General features: G+C 45.5%; 2 protein-coding genes across 3 annotated transcripts in view; one reads left to right on the forward strand and one right to left on the reverse strand.

Moving 5' to 3' along the window:
- LOC111138865 (succinate dehydrogenase complex subunit C) overlaps nt 1-4,338 on the forward strand; it is a 33,315-nt gene extending 28,977 nt beyond the window's left edge. For both annotated transcript variants that reach the window (XM_022490791.1, XM_022490792.1), the window contains one exon: nt 3,492-4,338. In XM_022490791.1, coding sequence (XP_022346499.1) covers nt 3,492-3,596 — 105 coding nt within the window. In that variant the 3' untranslated portion in view covers nt 3,597-4,338. The remainder of the gene's footprint in view (nt 1-3,491) is intronic.
- A 1,619-nt stretch (nt 4,339-5,957) lies between these two features.
- On the reverse strand, nt 5,958-8,663 carry LOC111138792 (cilia and flagella associated protein 126). The gene is made up of 5 exons (XM_022490689.1): nt 8,605-8,663; nt 7,546-7,608; nt 7,258-7,338; nt 6,618-6,794; nt 5,958-6,311 (listed from the first exon to the last, which is right to left on the reverse strand). The coding sequence occupies exons 1-5, from the start codon at nt 8,629-8,631 to the stop codon at nt 5,958-5,960; spliced, it is 702 nt and encodes a 233-aa protein (XP_022346397.1). The 5' UTR covers nt 8,632-8,663.
- Nucleotides 8,664-17,810: the final 9,147 nt, after the last annotated feature.

The following is a 17,810-nucleotide window of genomic DNA, read 5'->3' on the forward strand; positions in this document are numbered from 1 at the left end:
ACACCGTGGCAGCCCTGCCGGGGATCCCGCCAAGCTCTGGGTGTTGGCCTGGCAGGCACTTGCGGGGTCCCGGTGTGAACGCTTCCCTCTGACACAGAAGGCAGGCTTACTAGATAATTGGTACCTACCGTGTGTCAGGTTCCTTTCTAGACCCTGGGTTTTCAGTTCTGAGCTAGATGGTTGCTCCTTTCAGTCTGTCGTTCCTACCAGCCCAGGGTGACAGGTCCAGCTGGACTCAAATTATTAATTTAATTATTAATTCTAATGTTAACTTAGTTACCTTGACGTTGGATTGCGTGAACTGGATTTGTTTTTTGTTGAGCTCATGGAGAGAATGGGGCCAACTCGAACAGAAACTAAGTACCTAGGATCCCAGATTTTAATACTGGGGTTAGGAATCTTTTTATGGCCTGAAAACTGTCCGTGCTGCCTCCTACATGACTTTTCTCCTCTCTCTCTTTTAAAAATTTTTGTTACTGTTTTTTAAATTTATTTATTTGAGAGTGAGAGAGCGCATGCACATGTACTCAGGGCATGTGTGAGCCAGGGAGGAGCAGAGGGAGAGGGCCACGCAGACCGCTGAGCACGGAGCCCAACATGGGGCTCGATCCCAAGACTCTGAGATTCTGACCCAAGCCGAAACCAAGAGTTGGACACTTAACCCACTGAGCCACCCAGGAGCCCCTCCTTCTCTCTCTCTCTCTCTCGTGTGTGTGTGTGTGTGTGTGTGTGTGTGTGTGCATGCTCTAATGAATAAATAAAATCTTAAAGAGAGAGAGAGAGAGAGAGAGAGACAGAGAGAAAGAGTGGGAGAAGGGGAAGGCGGGGAGGGAGAGGCAGACTCCCCACTGAGCAGGGAGCCTGATGCGGGACTCGATCTGAGGACCCTGGGATCATGACCTGAGCTAAAGGCAGATACTTAACGAACTGAGGCACCCAGGCGCCCCCTCCTTCTCTTTTATAAAGGAATTAAAGCTGAATCATGCCTGCCCCAGGTCAGAGATCAGACCCTCTCCAGCATTTTAAGATTTCATGTTTTGTGATCTCTCTACCCTTCGTCTTGCTTTGTTTCCCAGGAAGACGGTAAAGATTCCATTTTTTCTTTTTTTTTTTTTTTTTAAAGATTTCTTATTTATTTAACAGAGAGAGATCACAAGTAGGCAGAGAGGCAGCAGAGTGAGAGGGGGAAGCAGGCTCCCCGCTGAGCGGAGAGCCTGATGCAGGGCTTGATCCCAGGACCCTGAGATCATGACCTGAGCCGAAGACTGAGGCTTAACCCACTGAGCCACCCAGGCGCCCTGATTCCATTCTTTCTTTTTTTAAATCTTTTTTTTTTAAGATTTTTATGATTTTTTTACTTATTTATTTGACAGAGATCAGTAGGCAGAGAGACAGGCAGAGAGAGAGGGGAAGCAGTCTCCCCGCTGAGCAGAGAGCCATATGCGGGGCTCTATCCCAGGACCCTGAGATCATGACCTGAGCTGAAGGCAGAGGCTTTAACCCACTGAGCCACCCAGGCGCCCCTCCATTCTTTCTTATCTTCCACTGCCTTCCTAACCTGAGCCATCTGTCAGATGGGTACTCTTGCCTTAATCAGACCTTTATAATTTCCACATCAGAGTCTAGGGACCAGCACTTTTTGAATTTCAGTCTGGTCCAGTAGTTCAATGCAATCGGAAAAGTGAGAGACTAAATGACCTATTTAATTAAGTGTATCTATCACCTGTGCCCTGGGGCAGTGTTTAGTTTGATTCACAGTGACTTCACTTCCCTCCGGAGGGGATAGAGAAGGAGAGCATTTCCATTAATGACTTCTTATTCTACAGAACAAATGTCCCTAATGAAAAGCAGCTGATCAGCTTCCTCTGGTCACATCCGGCTCTAGCGGGCTTGCCTGGCCGCATATTTGCTTTTGTCTCAGTATGTGGGGAGGGAAAGGGAAGAGGTTTTGCAAAATCTCAGGGCTCAGTCAAGGTTTTTCTGCCCCAGTTCCTCCCCTAATGGTAATCTCTTCGAGAGAAGTGAGGAGCCTAAAGGCTTTTCTTAAGCCCTTAAATCTGCTTTTGTTTTTTCAAGTGCTGGCTCTGGGTGTGGGACAGGACTTGATCTGCGCTCCCTGACGGACAGCCCTACTTGCTCTCGGAGCTTCTTGGTTGCCTTCCCAGAAGATCTCGTGGGGAGAGGGGAGTGGAACTGATAGGAGTGGGAAGGGACAGGGCCTCTGACATTCTAGAGAGTATATCCCCCCCTCCCCGGCACCGCCAGCCAGTAGGACTCGGGGTTTTTTTTGGTAAAACACCACGCCTGTATAAGCAAGACAGCTCTGTGTGGCGTCTGCTTGACTCCTAATCTGATCTAGGTGGAGGCTTGATTCTCCACCTGCGCCCCCTCCCCGCCCCCACCCCGGGCTCTCTCTGACTTTCCTCTTAAGTACTCCTCATTCGGTTGCCCATTCACAGTGTGGGCGTTTGCGCTGCCCTGGGGAAAGTGTAGCCCCTAAAAATTCTACCTTTGCCCTAGGGGAGCTGTTAGGGGCGTGGAGTATAATCGGAGTATAATACATTAGTATCCCTGCGTGAAGGAGATGCTCGATCAGTGTTTTTAAAACCCTGGTTTTTGATGGAGTGGGTAGAAAATTTTAGTGGGTTGTTGCCAACAAAACCAGAAATTTAGGGGCTCCTGGCTGACTCAGTCGGTGGAGAGCGCAACTTGATCTTGAGGTCAAGGGTTGAAGCCCCACACGGGGCATAGAGCTTACTTTAAAAAAACAAACAAACAAACCACCAGGAACGTAATCGCAGACAGTATATGGAACGCAGCACATGTAGTAATGGTAAATATTGCTTATTCTTCATGAACTTGTGCTGTGAATACACTGGCAAACAAAATTAAGAAATAGTGTTCTTGATCCTGGTGGTTTTTTTAGGAATTCTAGGTCTGTGACTGGACGTTACTTCTCAAAGGCCGGGGCGGGGTGGGGGGTGTGGTGGTGGTTCTCTGATAGTCTGCATCTAAGGAACCGTGACTCTTCTACGTTCCTGTTCTGGAGCTTCGCGATGTGTGTTAATCAGTTGTTTCAAAAGCCTCGCCGTAAAATGTCTACTAGATTTATTCAGCATGGAACTTTTCTCCCCCATGCAACACCTTTTAGCATTCTGAGGAAGTAGTTTGTAGAGAAACAATTTGGGAAACACTGATTTGGTTTTGTTGTCATGAGGGAACGTTTTACCTCTTTAGTCTGGAAGCTTTTGTATATACGGGCTGTATTTTGTACCTAGGCCTTTTCTATTGCTGGGACAACTGGGTGGTAGGTTCCAGACGTAGGGTTTTAAGAAACATGGGGCCCAGGAGAAGTGCTTTTGCCTAGAACCGTGCCGGGGGAGTTGCCTGTTCTTGAGATGGAACCACTTTCTCGGAAAGGAGAATACCCAGGGCCCTGATTGCTGAAATTCTTTCTCCTTTTTTTTTCCCCCCTCTTCTTTTTTGTGCAGGTATGGGACCTAGGGAAAGGCCTGAAGATTCCCCAGCTGTACCAGTCCGGAGTGGCTGTCTTGGTTCTTACTGTGTTGACCTCTGCAGGGCTGGCCGCCATGTGAAGAGCCAAAGTTCCAGCATTGTCTCCCCTAAATGATTCACTGACCTGCCTTCCTGCTTGTCACTCTCGTCTCCGGCCAAGACAAAGTCCTCCTGTTTTATTTAGACCCTCTGTGCTTGCACATCCCCTTGGGGCTCCATGGCAGTAGAGTTCCTCCTAGAAGCAGAGCAGTGGGAGAGGGTCCAGTTTCCTCCCTTGTTGCTAAAGAAGGAATGACTCAAAACTTCCCTTTTCCTGCCCCCAGCGTGCAGCCTACTCTGGGCCTGGAAGCCGTCATTCTCCCTCCGTATTGGGCTCTGATTTGTGCTGACAGAGTCAGCTCCTTCTTCCCAGGACAGTGGAAACAATGCCAGCTCTGTGGCCTCTGCCATGGGGACTGGGAGTGGGGCTTCGGGTGCCACTGCCTGTGGGTTGTTGGCTTAAAGGACAGTTCTGTTCATTGGTCAGAGCCCGGGGTCTTCAGCACCCACACGGTGTGACTGAAAGAAGAGGAGTGGGGGTGGGGAGGAGTCAGCCTGTCCCAGCTCATGGGAGGTGAAGAGGGTCGGTTGACTCTTAAGGCAGGTGCTTTGGAGAGAAGATATATAGCTTTTAATGCAAAAGGAAGGTCCGGAAAACGACAATGAACATATTAAGGGTTATTTTTGCCCCCTACATTTCTGGAAAAACAAGCCTCTTTTCTAATCCAAATTCATGTGACATCTGTTTCCGAAACTGAATTAAAATACTCATTTTGTCTTTGACTCTCCTTGAAATCTAGAAAACCAAGAGAATGGCGTTTGGGGGGGAGCCAATTTCCTCCCTCTCCCTCTGGTCTCAGGCATTTGCATCCCCCAATCTGACCTTTCTGAGGAGGGAAACAGCTTGTCCTGAGGCTGACCACTGGAACTGTGTTTAGGGAATCGAATACAAGTAGCCAGAGACGGAAGAGCATGAGAAGCCGCAGAGAAGGAAGGAGCGAGAGAGAGGAGGTTAAGCCTGTGGAAGCTTTGCATTATCGCAGCCTCCAGAGTCCCACTGAGAACTGTTCATAAACCTCAGGGGCCAGTTCAGCAAATGGCCCAGTAAGGGAGCCAGAGGACCAATGGAGGTGGCAGCAAAGGGATGATGAGCGAAGTATGTAGAGTGGGAGAGAACAGAGAGCGGAGATAAGAGAGGAGGGGTCACTGAAGACCTGCCCAAATTCATAATTTCACGGGAAAACTCACTGCCTTTAAAATCTATGTGGGCCGGCCGTCTGGATCTCTGACTCCTTCGGCAGGAGTGTGGTTTGATAGTCTTTGGAAACTCAGGGGTAGCAGACCTATCTTTCTGAGTTGTTGGCCAACTGGTTAGAGCTGCGAGTTGGAGAGGAGGAACGGTGACTAATTGGGGGCAGTTGGACTGGAAGATGTCGCTGAAGCAAAGACAGCGGGGACCTCCGGCCCCAGCAGTCTTCCTCCCGGCTCCCAAGTAGTCTTCTGCTTCACGTGATGATCACTTCCCCCTTCTTGCTGGAGGAACCCTGGGAAGCCTTTGTAGCCTTCCTCCAGCGTAAACCCTACGTCTTCTGTAGTTGACCTTGGAGTGGGAGACAAGCGTTCCTAAGGGAACACTCTGGCCTTTGAGCTGGGGAGGGTTTGGCACGGGCATAACACTGAGCAGCCAGCCCCAGGAAGACCGCAGAATAGGAGAATGTGAGCAGGTGTTGGAAGCTGGGAAGTGCATAGGGAACATCGTACCTTTTTTGGGTGGCTCCTTACCATGTGTTGGGGTGCTTGGGACTGGGGTACAATGGTCCTCATGTTTGTTATTCTGCCCTAAATTTCTACTTACCATCTCTCTGTTTTTTCTTCTCTGACTTCCAGTCACTTCTGTAGATCTTTTATCAAACTATGTATATCCTTTTGCTTGAGTTTTACTTCTATAACTCTGTCTAGTTTGTCTTCCCCATGTGTTCTGTCATCAGATGTGAAGTTGTAGACAAGGAGAGTGTCTTCTACTCTGGCTTCCCTTCCCTTTTCTTCCCCTGTCTTCTCCAGACATGCATGTGTGTGCTCTACTAAACAATCATATTTCGGACTTAGAAGTTTTATTTGTGCGTGCTTAGGATGAAAAATGAGGGCCTGGGGGTAAGAGGCTGGTTCTTTGAGGTTTCTTCTGCTACAGTTCGGACCAACTTCCTCTTGGTCACTTCTGGAGGAGAGCTGACTTAGTGTTCTACCTCAAGCCACTGCCATGTTCTTTGCCCTGCTCTATTTTCCCCAACCTGCCTTCTAGTCGTGGGGTACAAGCAGCAGCCATAACAGAAGGAAGAAACATCCAAGTCAGTAATAGATTCAACAGATGATGTTTATTTTCTAACTTTGCCTTTATTCCCACCCTATAATTTCCCTGTTCTGCGTCCCTCCCTGGGGGTCTCACTTATGTCACTCAGACAGGTTTTCTCAGTGTGGTCCCTGGGTGCCTCTGGAATTCCAGGCTTGCATTTCTGGACTGCAGCTGGATTAGGACCTGCCGGGTGTTCTAGCACACATGGACATCCTGGTGGGCTCTTGAGAGAGTTGGCTGGGCTTTGGGGACGTGGAGTGTGACCTGCAGAGGGGTGTGAGCTTTGGGGTCGGTCTGGGGAATTGAGATTTACATCTGGGGAGCCAGGAATTATGGTCGGACTTGGGGCTTGTTGTACAGTCTTCGTGAGTTTCCCGAGTTTCCTCTGATTGTCTGGATCATGAGGCTGCCGGGCAGAATGGAACAGAGTCATGTTTCTGGTCAGGCCTAGGTCATTCCCAGTCCATCTTAGAATTCTCACCGTCCTCCTCCCCATAGGATAGACAAAAGGTCAGATCAGATCATTTTGCACTGTGGGGGAAAATGTCCTTAGCGCCTCTTGTTAAGAATCAGAAGAGTTAGGGACCAGGTAGAAGACCGAGTTGGTTAGAGGTTCCCCCTGCTGGGTGGTGGTGGTATAACAAGAGGGATTTTTGAGATTGAAAAGAAATGCAGATCATAGGATTTGAGCTTAGGTGGGAGGAAGAGCTACCTTGCCCAAGATTTCAGGACGCAGCCCGTTGGAGGCCTTGAGCAAATCTGGATTTTTCTGTATCCATCTGGTGAGGGAGGCAGCACCAGCAACCGTCCGGGAGGTCAGGGTCACCCGAGCAGGGGGTATCTTCAGAGGCATTTGCCAGGTTCCCATAAAAGATCCCCAAGGGCTTGCCTGAAAGGAAGAAGACGAGGTTCTTCAACAGGCTTTTCCCAGGACTGCTGACCTGTTGGCAGGTCTGTTGTCTTCCTTCCCCCCTTCCCCCCTGGGATGCGTGGTAGTGAAATCAGACTGAAAGCACAGTCTCCCAGTCTCCCCACTCGTCCTTTACCCCGTTTCTCACTTAGGTTACCCAGATTTTTTCACCATATTAACTCTGTTGGCTTAACTTAAGTCTAGCAGAGTACTCACTGCGTTAAGTATCACATGAAGGTGTTCGTTCATCAGTTTAAGGCATTCTCTTGTGCTCGATAAACTGGCTGCAAGTTTGGGGACAGTCATGTTGCAATGGGAATTAGATTGAACTTTAATTTCCAGATAGCAGCCATGATAGACTGTAAACCTCCCATGTTGGCTACTCTGGTTCTGTGCCCCAGTTCTTTACCTTCTTCAGGAGGAACAGGGATCAGTATCTCACCTTGGAACGGGGCACTGAAGGCAACAGATGACCACGATCATTGGCGATAATCTGAGTGTAGCCTTCATGGGAGGAAATTCTCTGGGGTAGAAGCGAGGAGAGAAGTGCTTGTGAAAATGGAATGGAAAAGAGAGAGAAGGTATCCGAGGGGCTCGAGTTAAGGGCTGGGGGAGGGGAGAGGCTATGGGAATTTAGAGATGGCTAAAGGAATTAGGTGCCAGTGAATTCCAGATGACCTGGTGGAAAGAATCAGCAACTGGCCCTGTGGGAGCTCTACACACGCAATACCTCCTTCGTTGGCTTGGCGGGAGACCAGTTCCGCAGATACTTGGGTGAGAAAGCTTTTTCATACTGTGGAGAGAAAGATGAGAATCTCCGTGAAGCTCAAAGGCCCTGTCCCTGGGAAATGATGACGAGGCCCAGTTCTTTAGAGTTGATGACCAGAGACCTAAACAGCCAAGCTAGGCTTAACTCCTACAGAAGGTGTAAATTTTTGGTCTAAGTGTGTGTTTTTCAACATGGCACCGCTAGCCACATGGGGCTATTGGACACTTGAAATGTGACTAGTCCCATTAGACCAGGGAGTGCTTTTTAATTTCAGAGAGTTAGTACAAAAAAGAAGAGAATGTAAGCATTGTATTATAACTTTTTAAATATTGACTAAACATTGAAATAATATTTTAGACTTACCGGGTTAAATATATTATTAAAGTTAATTTTATTTCTTTTTAGTTTTTTTCATATAGCTACTAGAAAATTTTAAATTACATTGGTGACTCGCATTAGCTTTTTATTGGGCAGCCCTGATCTAGACCAAGGATGGGCAAATGTGGTCCATGAGCCCAGTCCATCCTCCTATCTGTCTTGGGTTGACCTGAGAAAGCAAAGAATTGTTTTTATAGATGGATATTTGCAATTGATTTGATTAAAGGGAACAGTAGCTTTGCATCCCAAAGAAGTGTTTTCTCATCCCAAAAGAATTCCATTTTTTCATTTAGTATTACAAAAAATTAGCTAATTTTGTCAAGAATTTAATGGAAAAATATTTTCTCTTGCTATTTTAAGTACTACATAACATCTCTGATTTTGCCACGTGGCCCTAAAACATTGAAAATATTTACCCTTTGACCCTTTACAGAAAAAACCCTGCCGACCTCTTGTTTAGATCCTACAAACTTAACCCCGAGATGCCTTTTGCTTGTGCATGGGGCCTCTCTACCCTGAGTAGCTAAAGCGGTGAAAAATACCATCTCACCCCACTTTCAGCTACTCATTCAATAATCAGAATCCTCTGGGAGGGTCAGTCCAAAGGCAAAATTAAACATTAGAGATGGAAAAAGAACTTACCTGGTTGGCACTGTAGTTAGTGGCCATGATCCTGCCACTTTTTGCTGTTTACCCTTGTTGCCTGGCAACGGCGGAAGGCGGACCTTTCAGGACTGCCGGCCCTTCTACTTGGTATTCACTTTCTTGGATGGCACTGCCCCAAACTCTCCCTGGAAATTCAGGTTTGGTTTCATTTTAGAACTGCCAGAGGCAAAATGTGGAAAGTGTGGTGTGGAAAGCACCAGATTTGGAGAGTCAAGTGGTGGTGCCAGGACACAAAGCTAAAATGGCATTATGGTATCCATTTCCTGGGTTGTCAGAATTAATGAGAAAGTGAAACTGCTGTGTGAGTTGTAAGTCTATAACATGAGATGTGAAGATGAAAGGAAAAAAGTAAGTTGTTCAAAGAAATCATTGACAAGGGGCGCCTGGGTGGCTCGGTGGTTAAGCCTCTGCCTTCGGCTCAGGTCATGATCTCAGGGTCCTGGGATCGAGTCCCGCATCGGGCTCTCTGCTCAGCAGGGAGCCTGCATCCTCCTCTCTCTCTCTCTGCCTGCCTCTCTGCCTACTTGTGATCTCTCTCTGTTAAATAAACAAATAAAAATCTTAAAAGAAAGAAAGAAATCATTGACAACCAAGAGAGCATTCTAGGGGACAGTTGTCAGTCCCTCTCCCTCCCTTCCCCCCTCCAGTCATCCTAACTAACACACCAAGTGTAAGAGCACCCCCCCACCTGGAGAGTTGGAAGTCAAACAGCCCTTGTTCTCTAGGCTAAGGCAGGGAAGAGCTGGAGAACATCAGGTCTGGAAAGAGGACTTGTGTGTGTTCCCTGTGGTTCTCAACGTTCTAGAGTCATAACCTTCAGAACCAAGGACTTTGCTCTAGGACATCCATTGTGTCCTCAAAGCCAGTGAGAGTCAAACAACCAGCCTTTCTCTTGGAACTTCTATCTTCAGCCGGTATGCTTTTCCAATAGAGTTGTAAGATTATCTGATGACTACACTCTTTTTTAAAAAAATCAACTAGTTTTTGTTTAATGGAAAAAGTAAAGTATGTGGGGGGAATTGTTCCATTTTTACAGCAGGATGTTTAATGCCGAGCAAATCTCCATCTGCCTTCAACTCCCAGTCTCGGTCCTCAGAGAGAATTGCTGCAACTCTCATGATAGTAACTACTTTTACTATTCTCTTGTGTCCGAGTATTCTGTGCATTCTAACACTGCTAGTGGCAGGATACCCATATTGTCCTGTGATTGCCTTTTTAAACTGTCTTGGGGATGTCTTTCACGACAGTATATTATTCCATTCTAGGACCCAATGTCATGTATTTATTTGGTCCCATCTGGGTGACCAGTTAGGTTGTTTTCCAGTCTTTTGTTGTTATAGACATTCTTTTTAAGATTTATTTATCTGAGAGGGAGAAAGAGAGCACATGAGCAGGGGGAGGGGCAGAGGAAGAGAGAGAGGGGAAGCAGCCTTCTCACTGAGCAGGGAGCTCATCACCGGGCTTGATCTCCCGAAACTGCAGTCATGACCTGAGCCGAAACCAGTTTGGACATTTAACCAACGGAGCCATCCAGGTGCCCCTGTTATAGACATTCTTGCAATGAAAAGCTGTATATATATGTATCTCTTTATGAATATATAGATATAGATAGGTATATAATTTTATGAACATGTGATTGATAGGATGCATTTCTAAAAGCGAGTTGCAAAGGCAGATGGCTTGTGCATTTAGAATGTGAGTTGCCAAAGACATTGTGCCAGCTTGTACAAGTTCTGACCATGAGTCCTCTCTTTCCAACATGACTACTCATGCTTTTATTGTTTTTGTCAACCTGATAAGAATGAATATAGTTGCCATATGCCAGCCACGGTTCTGATTGCTTTTTATTACATTTTCTCATTTGGTTCCTATAACCACCCCAGCCAAGGAAGCTGGGGCATACACAGTAGGGAGTAGAGCCAGGATATAAGCCCAAGTATTCTGACTCTAGAGCCCTCAATTTTTGTTTAAGATTTTATTTATTTATTTGACATAGAGCAGAAGCAGGGAGAGTGGGAGAGGGGGAAACAGGCTCCCCACTGAGCAGGGAGCCTGATGCAGGACTCGATCCCAGGACACTGGGACCATGACCCAGCTTAAGGCAGACGCTCAACCAACTGAGCCACCCAGGCACCCTCAAGCCTTCAATTTTAACCATTACACTATATTGTCTCTTATGTTGGAAGTAAAACATGGTGTAGCATTGTTTTAAATTTGCATTTCCTCAATTTTATGATTTTTTGCACATGTTTATGAGCCTTTTAATTTCTTTTATTTTTTTTCCTAAAAATAACCTTGTGTATCTTTTGCCACTTGCTGTTGGGCTGTTGATCATTTTTACTAATCTGTTTAAAGTCATTATATATTCAGAAATTAGTCCTTTTGTCAAATATGTTGCAAACATTTTCTGCCAGTGTGTCTGTCATTTAATTTGTTTGTAGCCACCTTTTCCCCCCCACCATGGACATGTTTTTAAAAATATTTATATAGTCAAATTTACTGCTCTTTTTTTTTTTTTTTTTAAGATTTTATTCATTTGACAGACACAGCGAGATAGGGAATACAAGCCAGAAGAGTGGTAGAGGGAGAAGCAAGCTTCCCTCTGGGCTGGGATCCTGAGGCGGGGCTCGATCCCCGGACACTGGGATCATGACCTGAGCTGAAGGCAGACGCTTAACGGCTGAGCCACCCAGGCGCCCCCAATGCTCACTCTTTCTATGCTTCTGGATCTTATGCTTTAAATAGCTTTTTGTGAATTCCAGTGTTTAAAAAGATAATTTTCGCATAGTTTTTATTTTTAAATTTTTGTTCCTCCTAGAATTTATTTTGGTGACTACACTAAGATCAGGCTCCAGATGCCTGACGGTTCGTCTCGGCATCATGCATGGAATAAACTGTCTTCTCCCCTCTGATTTGAAATGCCACCTTTAATGTATTCCTTAATTTACTCAGGTCTGTTTCTGGATCCTCTAACCTATTGTTCTTGGGGGAGAGGTGCCCATTTTAGGTTATCTGTCTTGCTAAAATCCAATCCTGGCTTGGTCCTGTGTGAATTCTCTAGTTAGAATTTCACAAACAGTAGGAAATTGTAAATAATAACAGGCAATTTCAAGCTTCTAATAAAATTGTGCGGAAGTTTAGTTTTTCTTCAGATTGACTGGTTGCCTTCAGGCACAGGTGATGGTCTTTCGTTGGACCAGATTTAACTCTTTGAAAGTTGGAAAGTCCCATTCACAAAATATGCCTCAAGATACTCTCATTGTTGGCCTGAGTTCTCTGATGCCAGAAATTAGACCTCGGGAAATCTTTTATTTGGATTGTGACCATCTGCATTGAGTTACAAGTGTACTTTGTTATCTATAGGGAACAGATAAATTGTACCTAATGGAGGGCAACCGCCCATGTGAACTCTGGAGTCAGACTGCCTGGCTTAAATTCTAGCTCTTCCGGAAGTGTGTGACCTTGGACAAGTTATCTTTCTCATATCAGTTCCTTTAGGGCATGAAGTAGGTGTAGGCTTAGTTTTGAGCAGTAAACTTCTGTGACATTGCCAGGAGGGCACCGAGGCATAGTGAGTGCTCAGTACTTTTGGCATCCCTGCTGGCTCAAGACTGCCCAGTAAAAAGAGGTAGCTATGCAGTTTACCTTAAAAAGAAAAGGGGGAAATTTATTTATAAAGTTATAGGAGATTTATAGCAGATTCCAAAAGCAAAAAGCATGGTTGGGCCTTACAGGGTACGAGAATGTGAAAGGTACAACATGTTCAGGAAGAGAGATTTTTTTTCTATCTGTTTTTTACCAGAGTGCTTTATTCTTACTTCTGCGCAAGCCAGCCAGCATCTTCAGGCCAGTTGGGCTTGTATCTTTCCTGCAACCGGAGTCTTAACTAATGTAATAGGAGAGAAAGAGAGGGTGGAAAAGAATGCTGGTCAGTTTCAGTGGAGAGAGACCAGAGATGATAAAGATTTCCTGCCTTTGCTTTGAACCAGTGGGTGTTTTTTTAAGAAAATAAGTAATAACTTTCCCACAACCAGTTAGCAGTTTTTGTGTAGTTTTTCAAAGGTTGTGTGCCTATACAAGAAATATAAATGATAAATAGAAACATGTATTTTATTAATCGCTGTTACGTTTTACACAACAATGGTAAGTAGGATACCATACTACTTACGTTAAGATTAAGAGAGGTATTTCGGGGGCGCCTGGGTGGCTCAGTCAGTGCAGTGTGTGACTCTAGATCTTGGGGTTGTGAATTCGAACCCCATGTTGGGTGTAGAGATTACTTAAAAATGAAATGTTAACAAAAGAAAAATAAATTTGGAGTACCATTACACAGTAGCGCATAGAGAGCTCTGTTACAGCTGCACAGGAGCAGCGGGGTGATGTGTTACACTTTATCTAATCAGGGTCCTATTGTTGAACATGCAGTTTTGTTGCTGTTACAATAATGCAGAGATGAGTAACTTTGTACAGGTGTTATTTTGCATCTTTGTGAGCATATTTGAGGGATAAATTTACAGAAATGAAATTATACAAAGGGTATTGCATTTTCCTTAAGATTTTATTTTTAAGTCCTCTCTATACCCAGCGTGGGGCTCGGACTTAATACCCTGAGATGGAGAGTCCCACGCTCCACGAGCTGAGCCAGCCTGGCGCCCTGCTGATCTTGATAGATAGTGCCCGGTTGCCTTCCTAAGAGGTTACACCCCCTCCAGCCATGTGTCGGATTTTCTGGCAAATTTTGGAGTCCCGATAGAATTGATTAGATCTCTAAGTTGCTTTCATCCCATACTCCTTCCTAGATATTAAAGCTAGAGTAACTTCTCCCTCAAACATTTGCATTGTTAGGGGCACCTGGGTGACTCAGTGGGTTAAGCCTCTGCCTTTGGCTCCCGTCATGATCTCAGGGTCCTGGGATCAAGGCTGCATCAGGCTCTCTCTCTGCTCAGCGGGAAGCCTGCTTCCCGCTCCCATCCTGTCACCTCAGCCCGCCGCCCTCTCTCTGCCTCCCTCTCTGCCTACTTGTAATCTCTCCCTCTCTGTCAAATAAATAGGTAAAGATCTTAAAAAAAAAAAATGCATTGTTAGATAAACTACCTTATTGGGCGCTTTCTAACTTATAACAGCCAAAAGTCAGCAACATGTACTTTTGATGTATTTTTCTTCCCATGGTAATTTTATTTTATTTGTATTTGTTCCCCATGGTAATTTTTGGAACCAGAAATCATTAGTAAGCCCTCATTAGGAAAACTTTGGGCATCTCATCTATTACAATTTGACCCTTGAATCATTGTCTCTAGTCACACCATCAGCTCCCCAAGGTTTCTTCCAGATAGTTCCAAGATACCCTGCCTGCTACGTCACTGGGGCAGGTGGCAGGGAGTCTTAGACTAGAACCTAGCTAGTGCCTAGTTTCCTGGGCTCACAGGATCTTATCCAACCAAGCTACTGGCTCACCTTCGCACTGGCCATGTCCCATGGCTTCTGTATATTCCCTTAGAGTTCGACACATGGTACAGCTCTGTGCACAGTAAGCAGGGAAGAGATGGCCGGCTGCAGAGACAGAAGCTACTTCAAAACTTCTCTATAGATTACGGATTTCTGATTCTATTTTCTTCCCCTCTTTTGGAAACTATTATATCTCCCCACACACTCCCTAAAAGAAGAATATTATTGATCAGAACCCTTCCTGAGGAATCCAGAGAACACGCTGTGTACAACCAAAATGACTCGAGAGACATCAATATCTCTCACCAGTGGTAAGAATTAAATTTGTGTTTCCTTGGCTGTAATGGAAACTGTAGCGTATGATAGCTGTGTGCTTGGACAACAAGGAGGGTGGCCAGAAAGTCTGAAAACAGATACTGTTACTTTATCGTGTATTGAAACACGATCTCAAGAAACCATGAATATGTATTCTTTTATGTTCCCAGGTTTCTGGCAGCCCTGAAATCTGGCGCAGCTATCAGTGAGGAGAGTTGAGGCAGAGTTTGTGAGGAGTAGTCACTATCAGGCACAGAGATGTTAACTAGGACTAGAAGGAGTTTGCCTCCGGTTAGATGCTAGAGGAGAGCAAGAAGAAGGCCGTTAAGAGAGCCCTAGACTGGGGCACCAGGCGGGCTCAGTGGGTGAGACATTTAACTCTTGTCCTAGGGGTCGTGAGTTCAAGCTTTAAGTTGAGTGTAGAGCCCACTTAAAAAAAAAATTATAGAAAGTGCTCAGCAAGACATTAGAGAGAGAGAGAGATTCCTAGATTGGTTTGATGTTTCTCCATATTAAGGGCACACTGCTGTCACAGTCGGCACTGCTGACACCAGATGTGGGGGGTGGGGTGGTCCACAGCAAGCAGTTCTGCGGGTCTACCTGGGCAGCCTACAATTTAACCCCATCCCGACACAGTCCACCTAGAGAGTGCATCAGGTCCCTGAGGTCAAGGGCTCAGTCCCACAAGACCGTCCCCCTCCAGCCACCCCCAGTTCAGGTGCCAGCTGCCAACTCCCAACTATCACCTGGCCTTCTGCCTGATGGCTATAAGGGAGGGGTTCTCAGGAGCCCCTCCTTGAGTTTAATTAATTTGCCAGAGTGGCTCGCAGAACTCAGGAAAACTCTTCTGCGTCCTGTTTCCCAGCTCATTATTAGAAGAGGATATGATTAAGGATACCGTGGGAAGAGAGGCTTCGGGCAGGGGTGTGGGCAGGGGTGTGGAGCTTCCACGTCCTCCCCAGGCACACCCTTCACCCCTGATCTCCACGTACCCACCCATCTGGAAGCCCCCCCAAACCCTGCACTATTGAGATTCTTAGGGAGCCCTCGTCACCTAGGCGTGGTCAGTCACTAACCCCATTTCCAGCCCCTCCTCCCTCTCCGGAGAATGGGAGGGGGCTGAAAATTCCAGGCTTCTAATCAGGTCTCCCTCTTTCTGGTGACCAGCCCCCATGCAGGAGCGATCCCAGAGTTGCCTCAGAACAAAAGACACTCCCTTTACCCAGGAGATTCCAAGGGATTTAGGAGCTCTGTGTAAGAAACTAGGGTCAGAGACCAAACATCAGAGCAAAAGATCCTCCTAGCGCTCTAATCACTTAAGAAACTAAGAGGGTTTTAGGAGCTCTGCCAGGAACAGGGCTGGAAGGGGCAAAGACCATTATAGATATTTTCTATCTTCTCACGTGGCCACACGGACAATAGCCAAAAAGAGAGAACTTACGTACTGTATAAAAGTTTTAGGATAAAGTTAACCATTAGAACAAAAATACAAACTCCTCCCAAATACCAGAAGCTATGTTAAAAAATGGACACGAGGGGAGAGGAGGAAGCAAATGAAATAGATCATATGGTGAAAGACTTAAATATATAAAAATATAACATAGGGGTGCCTGGGTGGCTCAGTTGGTTAAGCATCTGACTTCGGTTCAGGTCACAATCTCTCGAGGTGCTGGGATCAGCCCCATGTCAGGCTCCTGCTCAGTATGGAGTCCGCTTGTCCCTCTCCCTCTGCCCCTACCCTGGGTCATGCTCGCTCTCCCTCTCTTTCTCTCAAATAAATGAGATCTTAAAAAAAAAATATATATATATATATATATATATATACATATATATATATATATGTATATATTATATACACACACACACATATATATATATAAAACAGGCAGATCAGAGGTCAAACATATTGATCACATCAATAAATTTATTAAGGAGTCTACCATGTGCCTGTTAAAGAAAATGATCTGACAAAGCAAAACCCAGCAGCGTGCCTTGCAAATGAAACACCTGAAATGAGGAGACTCAGGAAGGCTAACGATAAATGACTGAAACAAAAATGGACCAGAGGTTTTTGTTGTTGTTGTTGTTTTTGGTTTTTTTAACTGAAGCAGGGACCGCAATTGTCGTTATCCAAGAAAGGAGAATTCGGACTAACACGTTTTACGAGGTAAACGTCTACTGCAATTTGAAAAAAGAAGAGAGAATTACGTTTAATACAGGAAGAAAGAGAAGCACACCAGTCACGGGAGACTGTACTAGACCTCTCAGATCTAGAACGATGAAGTGATCACGAAAATAGCAAGGGCATAGAAACCCAGATAGCATAATAAACAAGATAGATTTAATGTGTATTAAACTCTGAAACTTGATAATAGAGAATATACTTTTTTCCCCCCAAATGCATTTTTTTAAAAGATTTTATTCATTTGACAGATGGAGATCACAAGTAGGTGGAGAGGCAGGCAGAGAGAGTGGGGGGAAGCAGGCTCCCCACTAAGCAGAGAGCCCGATGTGGGGCTCCATCCCAGGACCCTGGGATCATGACCTGAGCCAAAGGCAGAGGCTTTAGCCCACTGAGCCACTCAGGTGCCCCCAAATGCATTTTTTAAAATATTTTATTTATTATTTATTTGAGAGACAGATAGAGATAGTGAGAGAGCACAAGCAGGGAGGAGAGAGACAAACAGCCTGACATGGGACTCGACCCGAGGACCCTGGGATCATGACACAAGCCAAAGACAGACTCTTTTTTTTTTTTTTTAAAGATTTTATTTATTTTATTTATTTGACAGAGAAAGAGAGATCACAAGTAGACAGAGAGGCAGGCAGAGAGAGAGGAGGAAGCAGGCTTCCTACCGAGCAGAGAGCCAGATGTGGGGCTCGACCCCAGGACCCCGGGACCACGACCCGAGCCGAAGGCAGAGGTTTAACCCACTGAGCCACCCAGGGACCCCCCAAGCGCATTTTAAAGCATTCACAACACATTCGCATCTTCGGCCTCAAAGAAAATTTCAGTAAATTCCAAGGGAAAAAAATAATAAAACAAATAGTATTCTAGGGCCACAATGTAATATAAGTAGGTATTAAAATACAACAACAAACAAAAAAGACTCTTCTAACAGGAAATGTAAAAAAACAATGCTGCTAAACCACTCTTGGGTCAAAGGGGAAACGCAACACAAGTTGTAGAATTTTTTTGAAAATAGTAATGATGGGGGCACCTGGGTGGCTCAGTTGGTTAGGCAGCTGCCTTCGGCTCAGGTCATAGTCCCAGAGTCCTGGGATTGAGTCCCACATCAGGCTCCCAGCTCCATGGGGAGTCTGCTTCTCCCTCTGACCTCCCCTCTCATGCTCTTTCTCACTCTCTCTCTCTCTCAAAATAAATAAATAAAAATCTTTAAAAAAAAATTAGTAATGATGGG

Source organism: Enhydra lutris, unplaced genomic scaffold, assembly GCF_002288905.1.
Source record: "Enhydra lutris kenyoni isolate GAN:26980312 unplaced genomic scaffold, ASM228890v2 scaffoldscaffold94, whole genome shotgun sequence".
NCBI lineage: Eukaryota > Metazoa > Chordata > Mammalia > Carnivora > Mustelidae > Enhydra > Enhydra lutris.